Source organism: Chiloscyllium punctatum, chromosome 25 (genome assembly GCF_047496795.1).
Source record: "Chiloscyllium punctatum isolate Juve2018m chromosome 25, sChiPun1.3, whole genome shotgun sequence".
In the NCBI taxonomy this organism is placed as follows: Eukaryota; Metazoa; Chordata; class Chondrichthyes; order Orectolobiformes; family Hemiscylliidae; genus Chiloscyllium; species Chiloscyllium punctatum.
In genome coordinates, this window is record NC_092763.1 from 37,840,942 (window position 1) to 37,863,154 (window position 22,213).

Here is a 22,213-nt window from a genome sequence, read left to right on the forward strand (position 1 = left end):
AAAACAGGCATCTACCCAGAAATTTGAAAATTACCAAAGAATATACTGTCCATAAACTGCTGATAAAATCCAACCCAGCCAATGACTGCCCCAATCTACTCACAATCATCAGTATAATGATGGAACATGACATCAATAGTGCCATCAAGCACCAATTGCTTAGCAATAACTTGCTCCTGGATCTCAGTTTGGGTCCCACTAGAACCATTCAGCTCCTGAATCATTCCCAGCCTTGGTCCAAATATGGTTTTATGATCACAATGGGAAAAGTGCTATGGAAATCAGCTGCACGAATCTGAGTCATCACAAATGTGAATATGACCAATTTAATCTCAAGGATGGTTAATGCTAAATTGTGACCACCATCTAAGAGTTTTTTTAAAAACAAGTAATTTTCGTCAATAAACAAGAAAACAAAAAAAAATAACAAACTTATCCTCTAAAATGTAGCAAAACCACCAATTGCTAATTACTAACATGAAACCCCTCCACCCCCCGTAAATCCGAATATACATGATCATTCATACAGTATGGACAGATCAGACCAGACAACCAGCTTTGCAGCAATACTGTAGGTGGAAAGTACTGTTTAAAAAAATACAGTCTATGGATGAGAGTCACAACCTCGAAAGGGAAAGGAGGTGACTTCATTTTGGTGATTCTATTACATTATCAATGGCAGCAACCATCAATTCAGGAGGCAGTCAGTTAGACTCAGATTGTGGCTCGAGTTCACAGTTCGTTTTTTTTGCAATGTCTTTGAGTGTTATTTCTTTTCCACTCAGAGTGTCAGGAGCATAGATTTCCTTTAATTTCCTAAACGACCTTACTAGACCATACTCTTCTCCTCCCTCAAAGTGTGAAAATGCATAACTGACCCAGTATTTAATTATTAGTTAATTGTAGATTCATATTGTGAACTGTCCAACTCTGATTCTATCTCATGCTTACTGTCTGTCACCCTCCACTACCTCAATGGCCAAATTTGTTCTTTCTTACCTTCCTCTCTATGAGACATTGTTTTAAGATGCTTATGGGACAAAAGTAATTATTTTTGCTGTGATCTGGAGTATCTATCAGATAAGTATCTATCAAAAAGTAGGAGGTCTTCAAAAATGAGATAACAGGAGTTCAGAGATAGAATATTCCTATTAGTGTAAAGGGCAAGGCTGGTAGGTGTAGCTGGTAAGCAATGTTGGTTGAATAGAAACATTGAGGCACTGTCAGAGTCACAGAGGCAGAGAGATGTACAGCATGGAAACAGACCCTTCAGTCCAACCCGTCCATGCCGACCAGATACCCCAACCCAATCTAGTCCCACCTGCCAGCACCTGGCCCATATCCCTCCAAACCCTTCCTGTTCATTTACACATCCAAATGCCTTTCAAATGTTGCAATTGTACCAGCCTCCACCACATCCTCTGGCAGCTCATTCCATACACATACTACCCTCTGCATGAACAAGTTGCCCCTTAAGCCTCTTTTATATCTTTCCCCTCTCACCCTAAACCTATGCCCTCTAGTTCTGGACTCCCCGACCCCAGGGAAAAGACTTTGCCTATTTATCCTATCCATGCCCCTCAATTTTGTAAACCTCGATAAGGTCACCCCTCAGCCTCTGACGCTCCAGGCAAAACAGCCCCAGCCTGTTCCGCCTATCCCTGTAGCTCAGATCCTCCAACCCTGGCAACATCCTTGTAAACCTTTTCTGAGCCCTTTCAAGTTTCACAACATCTTTCTGATAAGAAGGAAACCAGAATTGCACTCAATATTCCAACAGTGGCCGAACCAATGTCCTGTATAACCGCAACATGACCTCCCAACTCCTGTACTCAATACTCTGACCAATAAAGGAAAGCATACCAAATGCCTTCTTCACTATCCTATTTACCTGCGATTCCACTTTCAAGGAGCTATGAACCTGCACTCCAAGGTCTCTCTGTTCAGCAACACTCCCGAGGACCTTACCATTAAGTGTATAAGTCCTGCTAAGATTTGCTTTCCCAAAATGCAGCACCTCGCATTTATCTGAATTAAACTCCATCTGCCACTTCTCAGCCCATTGACCCATCTGGTCCAGATCCTGTTGTAATCTAAGGTACCCCTCTTCGCTGTCCACCACACCTCCAATTTTGGTGTCATCTGCAAACTTACTAACTGTACTTCTTATGCTCGCATCCAAATCATTTATGTAAATGACAATAAGTAGAGGGCCCATCACCGATCCTTGTGGCACTCCACTGGTCACAGGCCTCCAGTCTGAAAAACAACCCTGCATCACCACCCTCTGTCTTCTACCTTTGAGCCAGTTCTGTAAACAAATGGCTAGTTCTCCCTGTATTCCATGAGATCTAACCTTGCTAAGCAGTCTCCCATGGGGAAACTTGTCGAACGCCTTTCTGAAGTCTATATACATCACATCTACTGCTCTACCCGCATCAATCTTCTTTGTTACTTCTTCAAAAAACTCAATCAAGTTTGAGAGACATGATTTCCCACGCACAAAGTCATGTTGATTATCCCTAATCAGTCCTTGCCTTTCCAAATACATGTACATCCTGTCCCTCAGGATTCCCTCCAACAACTTGCCCACCACCAAGGTCAGGCTCACCGGTCTATAGTTCCCTGGCTTGATCTTTACCGCCCTTCTTAAACAGTGGCACCATGTTTGCCAACCACCAGTCTTCCGGCACCTCACCTGTGACTGTCGATGATACAAATATCTCAGCAAGAGGCCCAACAATCACTTCTCTAGCTTCTGTCACCCTCCACTACCCTCTCAGCTGTACCCATCTCAGATCGACTTCCCACAGAGTTCTCGGGTACATCTGATCAGGCCTTGGGGATTTATCCACCTTTAACCGTTTCAAGACATCCAGCACTTCCTCCTCTGTAATCTGGACATTTTGCAAGATGTCACCATCTATTTCCCTACAGTCTATATCTTCCATATCCTTTTCCACAGCAAATACTGTTGCAAAGTATTCATTCAGTATCTCCCCCATTTTCTGTGGTTCCACACAAAGTCCACCTTGCTGATCTTTGAGGGGCCATGTTCTCGCCCTAGTTGCCATTTTGTCCTTAATGTATTTGTAAAAATCTCTTTGGATTCTCCTTAATTCTATTTGCCAAAGCTATCTCATGTCCCTGTTTTGCCCTCCTGATTTCCCTCTTAAGTATACTCCTACTTTCTTTATACTCTTCTAAGGATTCACTCGATCTATCCTGTCCAAACCTGACATATGCTTCCTTCTTTTTCTTAACCAAACCCTCAATTTTTTTAGTCATCCAGCATTCCCTATATCTACCAGCCTTTCCTTTCACCTTAACAGGAATATACTTTCTCTGGATTCTTGTTATCTCATTTCTGAAGGCTTCCCATTTTCCAGCCGTCCCTTTACCTATGAACATCTGCCTCCAATTAGCTTTCGAAAGTTCTTGCCTAATACCGTCAAAATTGGCCTTTCTCCAATTTAGAACTTCAACTTTCAGATCTGGTCTATGCTTTTCCATCACTATTTTAAAACGATTAGAATTATGGTCGTTGGCCTCAAAGTGCTCCCTCACTGACACCTCAGTCACCTGCCCTGCCTTATTTCCCAAGAGTAGGTCAGGTTTTGCACCTTCTCTAGTAGGTACATCCACATACTGAATCAGAAAATTTTCTTGTACACGCTTAAGAAATTCCTCTCCATCTAAGCCTTTAACACTATGGCAATCCCAGTCGATATTTGGAAAGTTAAAATCCCCTACCATAACCACCCTATTATTCTTACAGATAGCTGAGATCGCCTTGCAAGTTTGTTTCTCAATTTCCCTCTGACTATTAGGGGGTCTATAATACAATCCCAATAAGGTGATCATCCCTTTCTTATTCCTCAGTTCCACCCAAATAACTTCCCTGGATGTATTTCCGGGAATATCTTCCCTCAGCACAGCTGTAATGCTATCCCTTATCAAAAATGCCACTCCCCCTCCTCCCTTGCCTCCCTTTGTCCTTCCTGTCGCACTTGTATCCTGGAACATTAAGCTGCCAGTCCCGCCCATCCCTGAGCCATCTTTCCATAATTGCTATGATATCCCAATCCAATGTTCCTAACTATGCCCTGAGTTCATCTGCCTTCCTCGTTAGGCCCCTTGCATTGAAATAAATGCAGTTTCATTTATTAGTCCTACCTTGTCCCTGCCTGTTGGACTCACCTCTGTTCTCAGCTGTACCCATCTCAGATCGATTTCTTTCCTCTATTTCCCTGGGTCCCACCCCTCCCCCCCACTTTACTAGTTTAGATCTTCCCAAGCAGTTCTAGCAAATCTCCCTGCCAGTATATTAGTCCCCTTCCAATTTAGGTGCAATCCATCCTTCTTGTACAGGTCACTTCTACCCCAAAAGAGATTCCAATGATTCAAAAATGTGAATCCTTCTCCCATACACCAGCTCCTCAGCCATGCATTCACCTGCTCTATCCTCCTATTCCTGCCCTCACTAGCTCGTAGCACTGGGAGTAATCCAGATAATACTACCCTTGAGGACCTCCTTTTTAAATTTTTGCCTAATTCTCTGTAATCTCCCTTCAGAGTCTCAACCTTTTCCCTTCCTATATTGTTGGTTCCAATGTCAACAATGACCTCTTGCTGGCCCCTCTCTCCAGTGAGAACATTCTGCACCCTCTCTGAGACATCCTTGATCCTGGCACCAGGGAACAACACACCATTCTGCTTTTTCTCTGTTGGCCACTGAAACGTCTGTCTATACTTCTGACTACAGAATCCCCTCACACAATTGATCTCTTGGAAGCCGACGTACCCCTTTTTGCATTACAGCCAGTCTCAATACCAGAAACTTGGCTGTTCGTGCTACGTTCTCCTGAGATTCCATCACCCCCGACACTTTCCAAAACAGCATACCTGTTTGAAATGGGTATATCCACAAAAGATCCTGCACTAGCTGCCTACCTCTCTCACCCTTGCTGGAGTTAACTGTATCTGAGACTTCCCCCCCCCCCACCCCATAACTACCATCCATCACATACTGTTGCTGTTGCAAATTCCTCATCGCTTCTGTCTCTCCAACTGATCCACTTGATCTGATAAGATTTGCATCCAACAGCATTTATGGCAGATATAATCCACAGTAACCTTTAAACTCTCTTTAAACTCACACATATGACATTTTTGCTCCTTCACAATCTACAGACCCAGAAAATAACACCGTCTTATTCCTCTACAAACACTGTCCCAGATTAAATTAGTAGCTATGGCTTATATTTTAAGTTTAATCAAGAGACTTATCTCCAAAAATATATAATCAAGAAAGAATCCACTATACTCACTACTGCAGATTCTCTATCGGCCACACTTAAAACAACAATTAACTTATCTGATTCTGTGCTGCAAACTTCGCCCAGCAGTTCCTCCAAGATTAGTTGTGAATTTCACTGTTTGTTAATTTTCCCAGATGCACTCTGATGTCCAGCGATACACGAATTCAAACAGCAAAGGTGGTAACTGTGCAGGTTCTCTCTCTCTCCTGCACTATTCTTACAATGTGCTTCCTTTGTCTGCTCTTCTCCCTTTTAAAACTGCTGTTGTTTTGACTATTTTTTTCCAAAGTTCCAAAACAATGCAACAGCATATAAAACAGTAATTGCTGTTCCTGGAATTCAAGGAAATCACCTCCAACACCTAAAATACCTAAAAAAAAAGGAGCAGCTCTTACAGCTAGAAACTTTCCCCATCCTCCATCTTGGATTACCCAGGGTAAGAAAAAAAAAAGAGACATATATCCGGTTTAGACAGCTGGGATTGAGTGAATCCCTCGAGGAGAATAAGGGCAGTAGGAGTATACTTAAGAGGGTAGTTTAGGAGGACAAAAATGGGATCTGAGTTAGCTTTGGTAAACAGGTTTAAGGAGAATCCAAAGAGATTCTACAAATACATTAAGGTCAATAGAGTAACCAGGGAGAGAATAGCGTCCCTTAAAGATCAACAAGGCCATCAATGCGTGGAACTGCATAGATGGGCCAGATACTAAATGAATATTTCACGTCGGTATTTAATGTGGAGAAGGACATAGAAGCTAGGGAGCTTGGGGAAATAAATAGTGATGTCTTGAAAATGTTCATATTACAGAAGAGGAAGTGTTGGAGGTCTTAAAACACAAAGGAGTATAGATCCCAAGGACCTGATCAGGTGTATCCCAGAACTTCTTGAGATGCTTGGCAAGAGATTGATGGGCTCCTTGCGGAGATATTTGTATCATCAACAGCCATGGGTTAGGTCCCGGAAGACTGGAGCTTAGAGACAAAGGGTTACACCCAAAATGCTAACTTCTCCACCTCCTGATGCTGACTTGCTTGCTGTGTCCTTCCAGCCTCCAGTTCGTCTCCAGAAGACTGGAGGTTGGCTAATGTGGTGCCACTAGTAAAGAAAGGCAGTAAGGAAAAGCCAGGGAACTATAGATCAGTGAGCCCAACATCAGTGATGGGTAAGTTGTTGGAGGGGAATCGGAGGGACAGGAATTGTTGTTATGTCACCATAGTCTTACTAGGCCATAGGGGCTGCTCTCTTATTAGAGAGAAGTGACTAATGGTGATTTAACATGAGGGCCACCAGACCTCAGATGAGGGAAGAGGTTGTGAAGGAAAGTCCTTCATGGCAACCTCAAGCCAATGATGGGAATTGAACCCACACTGTTGGCATCACCCTACTCTGCAAACCAATGATCCAACCCAACTGAGCTAAATCAATTCCCAGGACAAGATTTACATGCATTTGGAAAGGTAAGGACTGATTAGGAATAGTCAGCTTGGCTTTGTGCCTAGCAAATCATATCTCACTAACTTGATTGACTTTTTTTGAAGAGGTGACAAAAATGATTGATGAAAGAAGAGTCATAGACATTGTCTATATGTGCTTCGGTAAGGCATTTGACAAGGTTCCACATGGTAGACTGGTCAGCAAGATTAGATCACACAGAATACAGTGAGAACCAGCCAATTGAATATAAAATCCACTTGAAGGTAGGAGACAGAGGGTAGTGGTGTAGGGTGGTTTATCAGACTGGAGGCCTCTGGCTAGTAGTTTGTCATAAGGATTGGTGCTGAGTCCACTGCTTTTTGTCATTTATATAAATGATTTGGATGTGAATATGGGAGTTATGGTTCATAGGTTTATAGATGACACCAAACTTAGTGGTGTAGTGAATGGTGAAGAAGGTCATCTCAGAATGCCATGGGACCTTGATCAGATGGGCCAATGGGCTGAGGAGTGCGAAATGGAGTTTAATTTAGATAAATGTGAGGTATTACATTTTGGTAAGGCAAACCAAGACAGGATTTATACAGTTAATGGTAGGGTCATGGGGAGTGTTGCCGAACAAAGAGACCTTAGGGTCCAGATTCATGGTTCCTTGAAAGTGGAGTCACAGGTAGGCACGATGCTGAAGGCAGCATTTGGCACACTTGCTGTTATTGGTCAGTGCACAGAATTTTGGAGTTGGGATGTCATGTTGCAGTTGTACAGGACATTGGTGGTGAGGCCACTTTTAGAATAGTGTGTTCAGTTCTGGTCTCACTACTACAGGAAGATCATTATTAAACCTGAAAGGGCTTGGAAAAGATTTAAAATGATATGGCAGCGATTGGAGACTTTGAGCTATAGGGAGAGGCTGATAGCCTCAGCCTATCTTCCCTGGAGCTGAAGAGTGATCTTATAGAGATTTATAAAATCATCCCGATGTGAGGTCCTGACTACTTTGCAAGGCCCTGTAATGGAGAAAAGTTGATTACAAATAAACATTTAGGGTAATTAGTAAAAAATCTGGCAAGGGGCGGGGGTCTAGGGGGTGGTGTTGAAGACTTGGTTGGAGAATTGTTCTGGAAGGTTAATGGAAGCAGATTCAATAGTAAAAGGAAATTAGGGTAAAAGGAAGGAACATTGTAAGGCTATGGGTAAAGAGCAGGGCATTGGGAATAATTTCTTTCCAAGAGCTGCCACAAGAATGACGGCCTAAATGACCTGTGCTTTGATTCTATACCATCATCCTGCTGCCGGCAAGTTATGTGAACTCTGTATTTCATAAGCCCTCGAGATCACTCTCTCCACTTATTATTTGAAATTCAGCCTCTGTTGTTTTGTTAACAAGTTGCATTTTCATAGCACCTTGCACTAGCTTAAGGGCATTCCAAAACTCAATACAGCCAAAGGAACTAGCCAATATTTACATTTTGGAGAAGCTGGGGTGTCAGTATGACCTTTCACCTTAACGTTGAAACCCGTCTCAGCATTTTACTGAAGCTTGCACTACGGACTCAAGTCTCTGAAGTGGGATTTGAACTCGTCATCACTTTATGTTGAGGCTACAATGCTCTCCGTTGATCTGTAGGATGTTAGAAATGGATTTAACAGTAATAGACATGGGAAATTAACTGTATTGGTAAGGCACAGGCATGATTAGCTGAATGGTGGCTGTCTATGCTCAAAAGGTTCCACGATTAAAGGATCACCCCTTTTAAAACTGAACTTGTACTACATCATAACCATGACGCAACAACCTTCTGCAAAAAAAAAGTCCTTTAAACTTCATTCCTTGTACATCGAAGAATTTGAGGACTTTTACTACTGCCTACCCCAGTCACAATTTTGAAAAGCTCTTATTAAATTTTCTCTTTGCTATAATGGCAGTATCAAGTTCAAGTATCAAAGTCCGTGAAAACTGCAATTCCCATCAGTGACATCATCCTGGTACATCCACACTGTCCATCCTCTAATGTTTCAAATTCCATTTCATACGAAGCATGAAAACTTCCAACTGTACTCTGTGATCTAACCTTATTTTTTGTATAAAATGCAACAATAGCAGTAAGATAAATTACCACTTTAATCCATTTTTACCTGGTGATGGTTGAGAGAAAACTGTTGGACAGGGCACTGGGAAAACTGCCTTTTTTTTTGCGTAGTTCCATGTTTCCACCAAGAATGTAGATATGGTCTCAATATTAACATCTCACCTGAAAGTCAGCACCTCTGGTCCAGTGGTACATCCCCCGCCATCGATTATAAGAAATTAGAACAAGAGTAGAATATTTGGTTTTTTGATAAGACAATTACTGATCTTATTGTGGCTTAAACTCCATTTTGCTGCCTGTAACCTTCTACTCTTTTGTTGATTAAAAATCCATCTAATTCAGCCTTCAGTTTGTTCAGTGGCACAGTCTAGATTAGCCTCTCCATGGAAAAGAATCTCAAAGCTCAGGCAGTTCAAAACTGGAAGGCAAAGCTTTAAAGGTGAAAGGAGAAAAATTTAAAGGGGACCTGAGGGGTAACCTTATTTGCACAGAGGGTGGTTTGAATGTGGAATGAACTGCCAGAGGAAGTGGTCGATGCAGGTACAGTTACAACATGTGAAAGATATTTAGACAGGTACACGCATAGGAAAGGTTTAGAGGGACATGGGCCAAATGTAGGCAAATGGGACTAATTTAGGTGGGGAAACTTGGTTGGCATAGACAGGTTGGACCGAAAGGTCGGTTTTCACGTTGTATGACTCTATGAGAGGCATGGAGAGGGTGAATAGTCAAAGTCTTTTTCCTAGGATAGGGCAGTGCAAAACTAGAGGGCATAGGTTTAAGTTGAAAGGTGAAAGATTAAGACATAGATGAGGAGGTTTTTTTCCTCTCAGAAAGTAGTGAAATTATTTTATGCAGAGAGCGCTCAAGGCTGGGGGCTAATAATGTTCAAGGATATGCTTGACAGAATTTTAACCAGTAAGGGAATTGGGGAAATGGTAAGAGAGTGGATTCGAGGACTCCAAAATCAATGCTGATCTCACTGAGTGCTGGAACATACTCGATGGGCCGAATGGACTACTTTTCTACCTGCGTCTTATGGTCACAGTTTAATCTCTAGCATGGTTATTTTCTTGTAACAAGCCTCCCCAACATGTTAAAAATAGATTAGTTACTAATCTGCAAATTTAAACTATATCACTTTTAATCGCAAATGCGGACAGGACAGAAAAGGCAGGTGAGAAACAGCTACTTTTGTAACCAATCCACAAGCTGAGCTGTTGCTGCAACTATTTCATTCCTAAAGGATACCTGGTGCTGGCATGTCTCACAAAGCAACAGAACATAGGATCACTTCTCCTTTAAAGAAAAAAAGGAAAAGTAAAAGTAAAAATAGTCTATTAGTCCAAATTGCACTTTCTGGTTCATATTTCCAATTATTTATGTCTAGTCCTTAAAATAGACAAAAAAAAGCTCAAATCCAGAAGTTAGGTGAGGCAAGGTGAAACAGTATTTAAGTCAATGGGAATCAGAGGAAAGTTCTCTACGGGTTGGTGTCATATCAAGCATAAAAGTAGATGATTCAGTGTGTTGGATATCAGTCATCTCAGTAATATCCTACATCCAAAAATCTGCAACTGCTTCAGCAATGACCTTTCCTCTATTATAAAGTGCAAAATAGTGCCATTCACTAATGATTGGTTCTGAAGATTGCACATTCATGACTCCTTAGATACAGGAACAATCTATGTTCAAATGCAGCAAGACTGGGACAACATCCAGGCTTGAACTGCTAAAATGTTAATAAACAATAAAACCATAGAGTCCATACAATGTGCAAGCAGGCCATTCAGCCCATCAAGTCCATACCAACTCCCTAAAGAGTATCCCACCCAGACCCACTCTATCCTACCCTATCCCTGTAAGCCTGCATTCCCCATGGTTAATCTACCTAACCTACACAACCCTGGACAATCAGGCCAATTTAGCATGGCTAAACCATCTGACCTGCATGTGTTTGGATTGTGGGAGAAAGCAGAGGAGACCCACGTAGACACTGGGAGAATGTGCAACTCCACACAGACAGACACCCGCAGCTGGAATCAAACCAGGTCCCTGGTGCTGAGGCAGCAGGGCTAACCACTGAGCCGCCGTGCCACAGTAATGGCTCATCCCCCAACTCCACAAAGCTTGTCTACCATCCATAAGACACAAGTCAGGTGTATGATGGAATACTCCACACTTGCCTGGATGAGCCCATTTCAAACAAAATTGAAGACGCTTGATACTATTGAGGACAAAGTAGCCTACTCAGCAGGCACTGCATCCACAAACATTTATTCCCGCCACCAACAATACACACAGTAGCAGCAAAGTGTACCAATTACAACTTGCACAGTACAAATTCACCAAGGCTTTTTAGATAGTACATTCCAAAGCCATGACCACTATCACCTAAAAGGACAAGGGCAGCAGATGCTTAAGAATATCACCATCTCCAAGTTTCTTTCCAAGTCACATATCATCCATACTAATTCTAACTTGGAACTACAGTATATAATTATTCCTTAAGTGTTGCTGGGTCAACATCCTGGAAGTCCCTCTCCAACAGCAGTGTAGGTATACCCACACCAGACAGACAGCGATTCAAGAAAGCAGCTGACCACCTCCTCAAGTGCACTTAGGGATGGACAATGAATGCTGGCCCAGTTCACAATGCCCACATCCCAGCAATATTTTTCTTTAAAAAAGTGAGGTCAAGGAAACAGAGCAGTTACTGGAAAATGTTGCAGAAATGCTTCCTTCATTATAGTGGCCTGTGCAATGGCTAAACAAAATTTGTTTGTGAAGGTAAAATTGGCAGCACAAGTAGATATTTGATTTGTGACCTTTATTGTTGAGGGATTGAAGTTTAATAATTAGGGATGTCTTGCTACAATTGCACATGGTGTTGGTGAAGTCACACCGAGATTTCTGTGCACAGATTTTAAGAAAGGATCTACTTGTACTAAAGGTCATTAAAAAAGATTCACTAACTTGATTTCTGGGATGCAGGGCTTGATTTATCAAGAACAGCTAAACATTTTAATCTTTTATTCTTCTAATCTCTAGTGAATGGGATGTGATCTTTTTGAAACACGCAAGATTTTGAGGAAGCTTGGCAGGATAGATTTGGAGATGATGACTTTACTAGTGGGGGAATCTCAAACTAGGCGACACGTTTAAAATTGAGGTGCTTTTCTTTTTACTCTGGAAAGGGTAGTGAATATCTGGAATTCTCTACCCGAAAGGAGAGATTACTGGAAGTTTTGAGGAGAAAGTAGATACATTTTTGAAATACTAGGGAATTGATGAGCTGGCATGAAAGAAGAGTTGAAACCGAAGCAGATTATGCATGATAGAGTCATACAGTTATTCAGTAATACAGCATAGAGGAGAAGGTGAGGATTGCAGATGCTGGAGATTAGAGTCAAGATTAGAGTAGTGCTGGAAAAGCACATGAAGGCTTCATTCCTGATGAAGGGCTTTTGCCCGAAATGTCGATTTTCCTGCTCCTTGGATGCTGCCTGACCTGCTGTGCTTTTCCAGCACTACTCTAATCTTGACTCATACAACATAGAAACAGGCCATTCAGCCCACCATGTCTATGCTAACCAACAAATACCAAAGTACACTAATCCTATTTGTCTGCACCTGATTCATAGCCTATAATATCCTGGCATTTTAAGTACCCACTGTTTCTAAATTATTGAGATAATATCTGCCTCCAGCACCCTCTCAGGCAGATCCTTTTGAATGGCAGGGCAGATTTGGAGCAAGGAATGGCCTACAGCTTGTATTTCTTCTGTTACATTATCTGAAATTTTCTTTGGGGATATGGATTATCTGTCTGTAGTGGTCAATAAGTCCTCTCTATCTGCTCTTAAATATTTTGATGTTATGTCTGTCATGACTACAGAATGAGATTGATCATAAGTTTTGGTGGAAACATTTTAAAAAGGCCAAAATGTGGATAATTTTGATGTAGACATTTTACTAAAAGATAAGCCTTTCATAGCAGTGTAATCACCAATGCCCTGGAAAAGATAATTTTAGTTTTGTTATGACCCATGGGACGAGAGTGATGGGGCATTTCTGCAGCCTCAATGATAACAGATTAAAATGAAGACACTAGTTTTCATTCCTGTTATAATTCCACTGGTATTATCTAAGTATGTTGGGATGACAGAGATTCAATTTATTGTGGAAAATACATATGATGTTAATTCCATTAAAGAATTGTTAACTGTCTTGAGTGATGAAAAGCAGTTAGCTTTAACTCCAGTAGAAGGGTTAGATATTATTTTTAGCAGCACTCACATGAAAATGTTCAATCGGAAACCATTCAGAATAAGTAAATACTGCATTTCTTGGCAAGTTATCAGAGACACAGCAGAAGAGGATTGCTACTTCTGAAGTATCAGATCTTCCAAATATAAAGCATCCAGAAATATGAGATAACCAGTCAAAGGATTTCTGAATCTGACAAAATTTTACTGATAAGACGTAATTGAGCAAAAGAAAAAGTGGATATATATTTGATGAGGCATAGTTTTTTGGGGGGTTTGCTTGGATATAAGTGAAATGTGATGTCCCTCAACATTGGCACACAAGAGTAAAAAATAAGATGTCTGCACTGCAAATCCTCCACATTACTATTCATTTCACAGATTTTACCATTAGCAGTGAAATCGTGGTGCTCATTGTCGACCTTGAAGAAAGCTACCAAGGATCCGATTGCAAAGGTCTGGACAGACTGTCACCATGCCCAACCAACAATGGACATTCACCTAGTATTCAGAATTCACAAGATGCTGGAAATCAGTAACAAAAACAGAAATTGCTGGAAAATCTCAGCAAGTCTGAAGAAGCATCACTGGATCCAAAACAATAACTCTGATTTCTCTCCAGACTTGCTGAGATTTTCTAACAATTTCTGTTTTTGTCACTGGGTGATAAATGTTGGCAAAGCCAATGACACCTGCATTCCATGATCAAAATCAAAAAAAAAATGAATATTTGACAATACAGATCTCTGCTAGTCAACAAAAGCCCTGGTGTACAGAGAAGCTGTCATCACCACACTCCTGTACTTCAGCAAAGCATGGACTGTTAACATGATGCATAAAAGTGTTACAGAATTTCCATTAGCAATGCCTCTGCTGTATTCTCCAGATTCAATGACTGTTGTAGGGAGGACAGTCAAATAAAGGCTAATGTCTCTCTGGAAGCTAGCTCTACAAGCATTCAGGCAAAATGCCAGCAAAAATCAACTCCACTGTGAGTAAATCATCTTCTCTATCAGGTATTCTTTTTTCAATTGTTATGTGGTCAGGGGAAGACAAAGAAAACACTTCAAAAGGTTCTCGTTACGTTAATGGTGCTGCACTACAAAGAGAGCTTCAATGACTGGGAGTCATTCTACAGAGTCATTCAAAAAACAACTTGTCTATCGCATTCGGTCATGCTGATGCAATGATGAGGAAGGGCAGAGAAAAAAAGAAGCAAATCCTCCAATTTGGATCCCGTGACCTCATGGGATGTCATGCCCAATGTTCCCAAAAATCTAGGAGTTGAGAATTGTTGTGTTGAATTATATGACGATCCATGACAGAAACCATGGTGTCATTCTCAAATCAAGCAACAGCCAAGTATGACAAACTGAGGGGAATTATGAAGGTACACAAGTATTTAATTAAAGACACAGCTGAACTTGATATCTAATTCTCTTTATTCAAAACTAAGTTTACCATTTCATCCTCAGTTGCTTTTGCTAAGAGTTTGTTTTATGTTTAAGTGTGTGCATACTATTTATTCAGCACAAAGAGGATCAAGGCCCTAAGTTTCACTGAACTCCTTTCTCCAAGCACAAATGGGATGGGCCTCATTGGTGCCCCAGGTAATAGCGATCAGTCGCATTGTGGCAGGGTTAATGTATGTAATGACACATGTAACCTTCTTAATCCATCACAGTAAAGTGACATAACCCATGAATACAGTGGAAAAATCTTTAGTCTCTAAGAACATATGCAATGTGATTTTTGTAAAGAGATACTGTGAAAGCAGTAGAAATTAATTTCAAAATCTGGATCCTAATCCAGGCCTCTTGGAACTCTTACAACTCCTAGCTGGTGAGAGTTCCAAAGAAACTTACCTGTTAGAATTATGGACCCAGCTATTCAAGCAATATGTGTGCATATTCCATTTAAGTCAGCTTTCCGCCATACAAAATATAAGTGAAATAGCTTTTGTTATCATTTCATGTCTCTCAGTAATTTTTACTGCCACATGTTTCTCAACACTTTGCTCCAGAAGTTTGAACTACAATCAATGGCTGCAGTATAGAAGGAGCTTTAACCTTTGTGTTCATGAAAATGTGTACTCTGATAGGCAAGCTGGAGAAGTATTCCGGTTCCTTGAAACCACTCACTCAATTTGAGAAGCACAAAATAGATCAATTCAAAATAAAAAGCATTAATTAATAACTTTGCAACTTTGTGATTTAAATACACAGGAAATAACACTGCCATGATTGTGCTCTCCCTCATCCCTCCCAACAACCCCCAACATTTGCAGGACTCTTAATGGCTGATCCTATCACTTACCAGGTAAAGGTTCTCTCCTTAAGAACCATAACATTTCAGTGGTGATAGCAGAAGAACCTTAATTATAGTGTCTGCTTATCGGCAGAGGATCCTTCAGGAAGGGAGCCGGTGTTTCCATGAAATACACATACAAAGAAGGCAAAGAATGTTTTCCTTTCCCTAGTCATATTGTTCATTATGTAATGCAATTGGAAATCAGAGATTGCTCTAAGCAACTTAGGAGGAAATATCTAAATCATGAAGCAATGAGCAGAGAACCTGTCTTTGGGTGGACAACACATACGTGTCTTTTCACACCCAGCCTTCAAATGAGAGAGAGCACAAACCAGATTCTTAAAAATTTCAGCAACACCAGTTTTGCAAGTCAATAAAACCACAAAGATCCAACATTCTAATTATCCATATGTCCAAGGCAACTTGCAAACACATGCATAACAGCGTATACAGATGTTAACAAAACAATGGTGTTTATATTCCATTTACAATTTGTAATCTTGTGAGTATAAACTCAATTTCAGGGTAGTTAAAATGTACATGTGCAGGAGGAATAGAAACTGACCCATTGCTATAGAAATTATGCCTGGGACTGTTTTACACCAAGTCCCATTTAAACCTCTCCAATTAACCACCCATCCATTTCATGCCAAGGTAGCAAAGAAAACGTCACTAAAACCCAGTAAGCAATAGGATCAACTGCCAGGTCTGTTACAAAAACCAGGATAATTGAGTCGGGGTGGAAAGAGAACAAACGCATGGTGGGGAATGCTTGTATTCCCCTTGAGTGTACCAAATTGTTCCTTCTAACCCAAATGGAGAAGAAAGAAAGAAAAATGAATTTACTTCTTTGGGCACCTACAATAGCAAACTATTTTGTTACTGTATTAGCTTGGCAGAATAAAGATGTATTAAAGATAATCCTACCTGTTTTGAGACCTTTATCTTAGTGCCTGCTATAGTCAACAACTGAAAATCAAACCTAACCATTGTAGGCCAGGTATGAAACCGGAATTTCAGCCAAACAAACATTCAGCCAGATAGGTGGTTTAAAATCATGGGAGTTGAACTGTAGGGCCATTAGAGGGGAATAGGTCACTCAGCCACCATTTCTGCTCTACTTCAATGAGATTATTTAAGTGAATAACCAAATAATTTATTTAGATTATAGCTGATTATAATTTGCTACCATAACTACAATCCTCAATGTCCTTATCTAACAAAAGGCGATCAATTTCAGTCTTGAACATTTGACCAGAAGACTATAAGAAACAGAAACAGTGACAGGTCATTTGGCCATCGTGCCTGCATTGCTATTCAATAGGATCATAGCTAATCCAACATTCCTCACGTCCACTTTACTGCCCTTTCCCCATAACCCTTCATTCCCCTATTGATCAAGAAGCTATCAAACTCAATCTTAAATATACACAAGTATGTCACCCCTTCAAATCTCCATGGCAAGAAATTTCAAAGAATCACAACACTCAGAAGAAATTCCTCCTCATCTCAGTCTTAAACTGACACCCCTTTATTTTGAGACTAGGCCCTCTGGTCCTAGACTCTCCCATGAGGGGAAAACATCCTCCCAAGTCTGTTAAGATATGTTTCAATTAGCCCACCTCTCGATCTTCTAAATTCCAATGAGTCCCAACCTTTTACCCTTTGTTCATAAGACAATTCTTCCATACAAATTGTACCAGTATACATGGTCTTTTAGGAAGATTATTCCCAATTTATGCTGCTATATTGTCTGTCAATTTAACCTAGAAAGTGTTAGGAAGTTGATTTCATACTTTTGCCTTTCCTCAAGGGCACTTTCAATTTACAAATATTCTCACTGGAGCTTAGAGTTCTTGGTGTAGATTTCTTTCCTTCTTACCAGATGTTATAACACAAAGGAAAGTTAGGTCAATGTCAGACTTTAGTTAATATGACAATATCATATTAACTTGCCATTGATTGATGTAATATAGTTTAGCATTCTGTAATGTGCTTGTACAAATACAACTTATTGAAACTCAAGACTATATTTTTCCCTTTAGAAAATTAGGAATACATACTTGGGAGGATCATGTTTCTGCTTTTCAGAACTGTTTATTTTCAGATAACTTGTTTTAATTCTAACTAAGACTAACTTTAACAATCAGCAGAACAACCATCATATCACATTTTTAAAAAATAGGTTTTGCAAATAAGTGAAATAGCCAGATACAGCAGCGTCAACAAGGTTTGAATAACAGACTCACCTTCAATTCAAACAATTGCAACTGCAGCTAGGACCAATAGATTTCTAAATTTTGTGACATTGAGCATTTTGAACAACACCTAAGGTAAATAAATTATAGCTAATTGTAATAATTCTTTGTAAATTTCTGAATTTAGAAAGCTTACAGAAGAAATGATAGACAGCAAGTGTTTTGAGTACAAAACAAAAACTGGTCCAGCCAAGCTCAGAAACATCATTACATCAACCAAATCAAACTCTGGGAAGGAAACGCAGAAGAGATTGAGATCAGTTAAGCACACCAAATCACTGCCTCAATTTATCGAAAATCTCAAACTTTCACGTTTCTTAAATTCCCTGTTCATTAGTCAGTAAATGATTGCGAGTATGTTATTTTTATGTGTTGTTCTCTTGCCCCTGTGAAAAGTACATTATTAGTTGAACCATCTTGCTTCCTATTTGAGAGATCATTTTGTTTTCTATTGGGATGGATCAGATTATCTGTTGAAAACAACCCTGGCGGAATGCATTTCTGTTTCCAAAATTGCCTTTACTCAGTGAAACCATAGAATTGTTAACATCAATTGTTGCTGGGTCTTCAAGCTCAAAAGCACTTAGCTTTCTGATTTTCCTATATTCCTGAACCACCTGGTGGCACTTGATGCCAATTTTAATTCATTATACCATTGTACCTTTATAACCTCAATAAATCTCAGCTGTGTTCAATCAAAAATATTTTACAGCTAACTTTTTAGCTAATCACCCTTTGGCAATTCATCAAACTAGAGCTGAATGGAAAAGTGGCAAATCCTAAAATGCCATACAGGAAAGCTAGCACTTTTCTCAATTGACATCTTTAACTATTGGTTTTGAAATTTAATTCTATGAGTAAGCTTATGGTCTTCTCTAGCATTAATTCTGAGTCATTGATAAAAATGCCTGGGTTGGAGCTTTTCAGCTGTAAGGAGACATTAAGATAAGTGATAGAGCAAAGTGTGCAGAGGACTGTAAAACTTTGCAAAGAAACATAGATACTTTGAGTGAGTGGGCAAAGGTCTGACAGATGGAATACAATGTTCATAAATGTGAAGCCATCCATTTTGGTAGGAGTAACAGTAAAACTGATTATTACTTGAATGGTAAATAGTTGCAGCATACTGCTATGCAAAGGGATCTGGGTGTCCTTGTGCATGAATCTCAGAAATTTAGTCTGCATGTACAACAGGTCATCAGAAAAGAAAATGGAATTTTGTCCTTCATTCCTAAAGGAATTGGGTTTAAAAGCAGGGAGGTTATGTTGCAGCTGTATAGGGTTCTGGTGAGGCCACACCTGGAGTACTGCGTGCAGTTTTGGTCTCCTTACTTGAGAAAGGATGTACTGGCACTAGTGGGGGTGCAGAAGAGGTTCAGGGATTGGCTTATAATGATTGTAATGGGATTATAATGATTGGAATTTAGAAGAATCAGGGGTTTCTTATAGAAACATATAAAATTATGAAGGAAATAGATAAGATAGACAGAGGATGTTTCCATTGGCAGGTGAAACTAGGACAAGAGGGCATAGCCTCAAAAATTAGGGGGAGCAGATTTAGGACTGAATTAAGAAGAACAGAGATGGTTAAGCTGGGGGAGAGACATGCTTAAGGTGTACAAATTTGAGGGATCTAAATAGGAAGAATTTTTTTCCCTTTTGAATAGGGATCAATAATGAGGACGCATAAATTTATAGTCAAGGGCAGAAGGGTAATGTAGGTATTTAGGGAAAATATTTTTCACCTAGTGGTTTATATGGAAATCCACCTAAAAAGGGTGGTAGTGGTGGGACAAACTACAACTTAAGAAGTATTTAGATACACGCTAAGTTCCACAGCATACAGGGCCATGAGCCAAGTACTGGAAATGGAAAGAGAATAGATAAGTGCTTGATGACCACTGTAGATACAATGAGCCAAAGAACTTCTCTCTGTACTGTAAAACTCTAACTCTATACAAGCTACAAAAGATGGTGAGGTAGAAAAAGAAAACCCTATTGCAAAGACACAAAAGCTAAGACTTGACATATGTTCATCCTTCTTGAAGTGGTATGCAACTAAACGTGAACTCAGGAGCAATCCCATCTCCAGGACTTTTTCTCCAGGCATGTTTAAGCCACTGCCCTTTGGCACCCCCTCCAGAGCCTGGTTACATTCCAACTCTCCCCATTTACCATCAAGCACCTTTTTCTGACACCAATGTGTGCCCTGGGAGTGTCCAATTTTAGTCCTAGCCCCACTTACTAACAGTCAACTTTGGCCAGAAAAGAGCAGCTGACTATTGGGATACAGATGAATTAAAGTAGTTGACAAAATAAGCCTATGCCTCACACATCCAAGCTACACTTCGTGTGATTCTTGACAGGAATTTGCATCAGCTTCCTTTTCCTCATCTTCTACCTCGACTCAGATCATAATTAGCCACCTCAGCAAAAGCAACAGCTTTTTCCTGAACAAACCAGCTGTCGTATATTAAATAGGCTCTGTTATAATTCAGTTCCTCAATTTCCCGTCCTCATAAACCATCCATATATCTATTACATCAGCATTCCCACAAAAAGAGGTACCCTTTCTTTCAGTAGTCTACTCTGTAGGGGACACATTATTTTAGTCTTAATTCTCAACTATGTTGAGTTGACTCAGTAAAAGGAGAGAACCCAGCACTCTCGATATTCTACACAAATATTTCTGGTGTACTGCCACATCACAAATCAGTGGTTTTGGGGAAAGAAAGGAAGGAAATTGAATTGAATGAAAATTCTCTGGCAGTTAGATCCTCTCAATATAACAAGAAAACAATTCACTCTTACCTTCATAACGATAGGCAACTGCTGCCCTCACAGAGAGAGTGAGCAAGAAAAATAATCTTCTCATGTCCCGTTCAATTAATCTGATTCAAATTTCAAACTCCACAAGTATGTCTATGAATAAGATTAAAATTATTCAACTATGCCATAAAGTTGCTGCTTCCCGAGCATTTACAACAGTTCAACAGAATAATAATGCACAAATTATACATTGATCTAAAAGGTATTCAAAGTCAGGACATGCACCCCTGCCAAAGTTGCTCACCCACTTAGTTTAAAACCACGGACGAAGGGTCACTTAAACCTTGCTTCTTCTCTAAACAGTAAGCGTTTTAATGTAAACTGAAACTGACCAAAAGGAGCAAATATCATTCAGGCCACACTAGGATGGAAAATTTTGTTTCTTCACGATCCGACAGATCTAATGAATTACCTTTTATATTATATTTCCTTCCTACCGTACAGGAGGAATTTCAATCCTGAAGTTTGGCACATATGGAAAGCAAGGAAGCTGGAAGCAGGAGCGAGTGACATCATTCGGTTCCATCCAGTGAGGGGCTTCTAGAAGCCCCTTAAAGCTGTGCCGTTCTGACATTAAACATCGCCAGTAACAATAATAAACCTCGCTAAAGAGTGGCTTTAAATGGCTGCCAGGAACAAAACTATGCCGGATGTGAATCAGATATTTTCATCGTCATATTGTTTTGTGAATTTAAATAAGTTAACAAGAAGCAGCTTTGAAGGAAAAATCGCAAAATCTGGTAGAGTTTAATACTTAGTTCCCGTATGAAAGCAAATGTGAAGGGGAATAAACACTACTACATCAATTGGAATTTTAAAAATTCTTTTTTTAAAAATAAAGTTTTTTTATCTTTTGAACAGCAGACATCTTCTCTAAAATGTGCAGTATTTAGTAAATAGAGCACTCTCCAATTATCTCCCTGAAAGCTTTCAATATTTACAATTTTTATGTTGTAATAGAGTTTGCTGTAGAGCAGTTGGCATAGTGTGGGATATAGGTAAAGTAGTGTTACTTCTGCAATCATAATTACTTATGCAAGGTAAATGCTCTCATACCAGTGTATAATTGTTTCAGCCAAGAGCTGAGCCAACAAGATTGAAAACTATGTGAAGGAAATATATAATTGTTTTTGTATTAGCTAAAATGTGCATACAAGAATGAAACGTGCCTGCAAGCAATGGTAGATGTTACAGACAAATAGATAAGGTGCTGTGAGGATGTAGGTTAAGCCAGATATGCTTGTACAAGCAGTAGTTATAAGCATCTGTTTCCCACTTCTGCAAAAACACAAAAACACAAATACAAACCCCAATTAAAAGGTCATAAGGATCAATATGGTTGGGGAAAGGGAGGAAATGTCACAAGTGGGGGAAATAGATGGCAGTGAAGGAGGATGTACCTAACAATGGACCACAATAGGATGTGGTGAAATGGCCGAGTAAAACTTGTACTTTGTTATGCACAAGGCCGGATAAGGCAAGAGATAAACAATAGTAATGGGCACCGGGTTGGGAGTAGTGAATCCTAAATAAGGTATGTACTTGCTAAACTCTGTGTGTCTATTTGCAAGCATATAATAAACGTACTGATTACTTCAGATCTTGTCTCGGACTGAAATTATTGAAGTGAGTGAGATTTGTTTCTCATACATAGCCACAAACTACCTGCCACCCCAAAAACTTCTCGTAAAATATAGCTTAG

At 40.0% G+C, this 22,213-nt stretch overlaps 1 protein-coding gene across 1 annotated transcript in view; it reads right to left on the reverse strand.

The window, feature by feature from the left end:
- Nucleotides 1–21,077, reverse strand: part of srpx2 (sushi-repeat containing protein X-linked 2) — a 70,495-nt gene extending 49,418 nt beyond the window's left edge. The window contains exons 1-2 of the mRNA XM_072595060.1: nt 20,924–21,077; nt 20,494–20,604 (exon numbers count right to left, since the gene is read on the reverse strand). Of these exons, the coding sequence (XP_072451161.1) occupies nt 20,494–20,557 (64 nt within the window). The 5' untranslated portion in view covers nt 20,558–20,604; nt 20,924–21,077. The remainder of the gene's footprint in view (nt 1–20,493; nt 20,605–20,923) is intronic.
- Nucleotides 21,078–22,213: the final 1,136 nt, after the last annotated feature.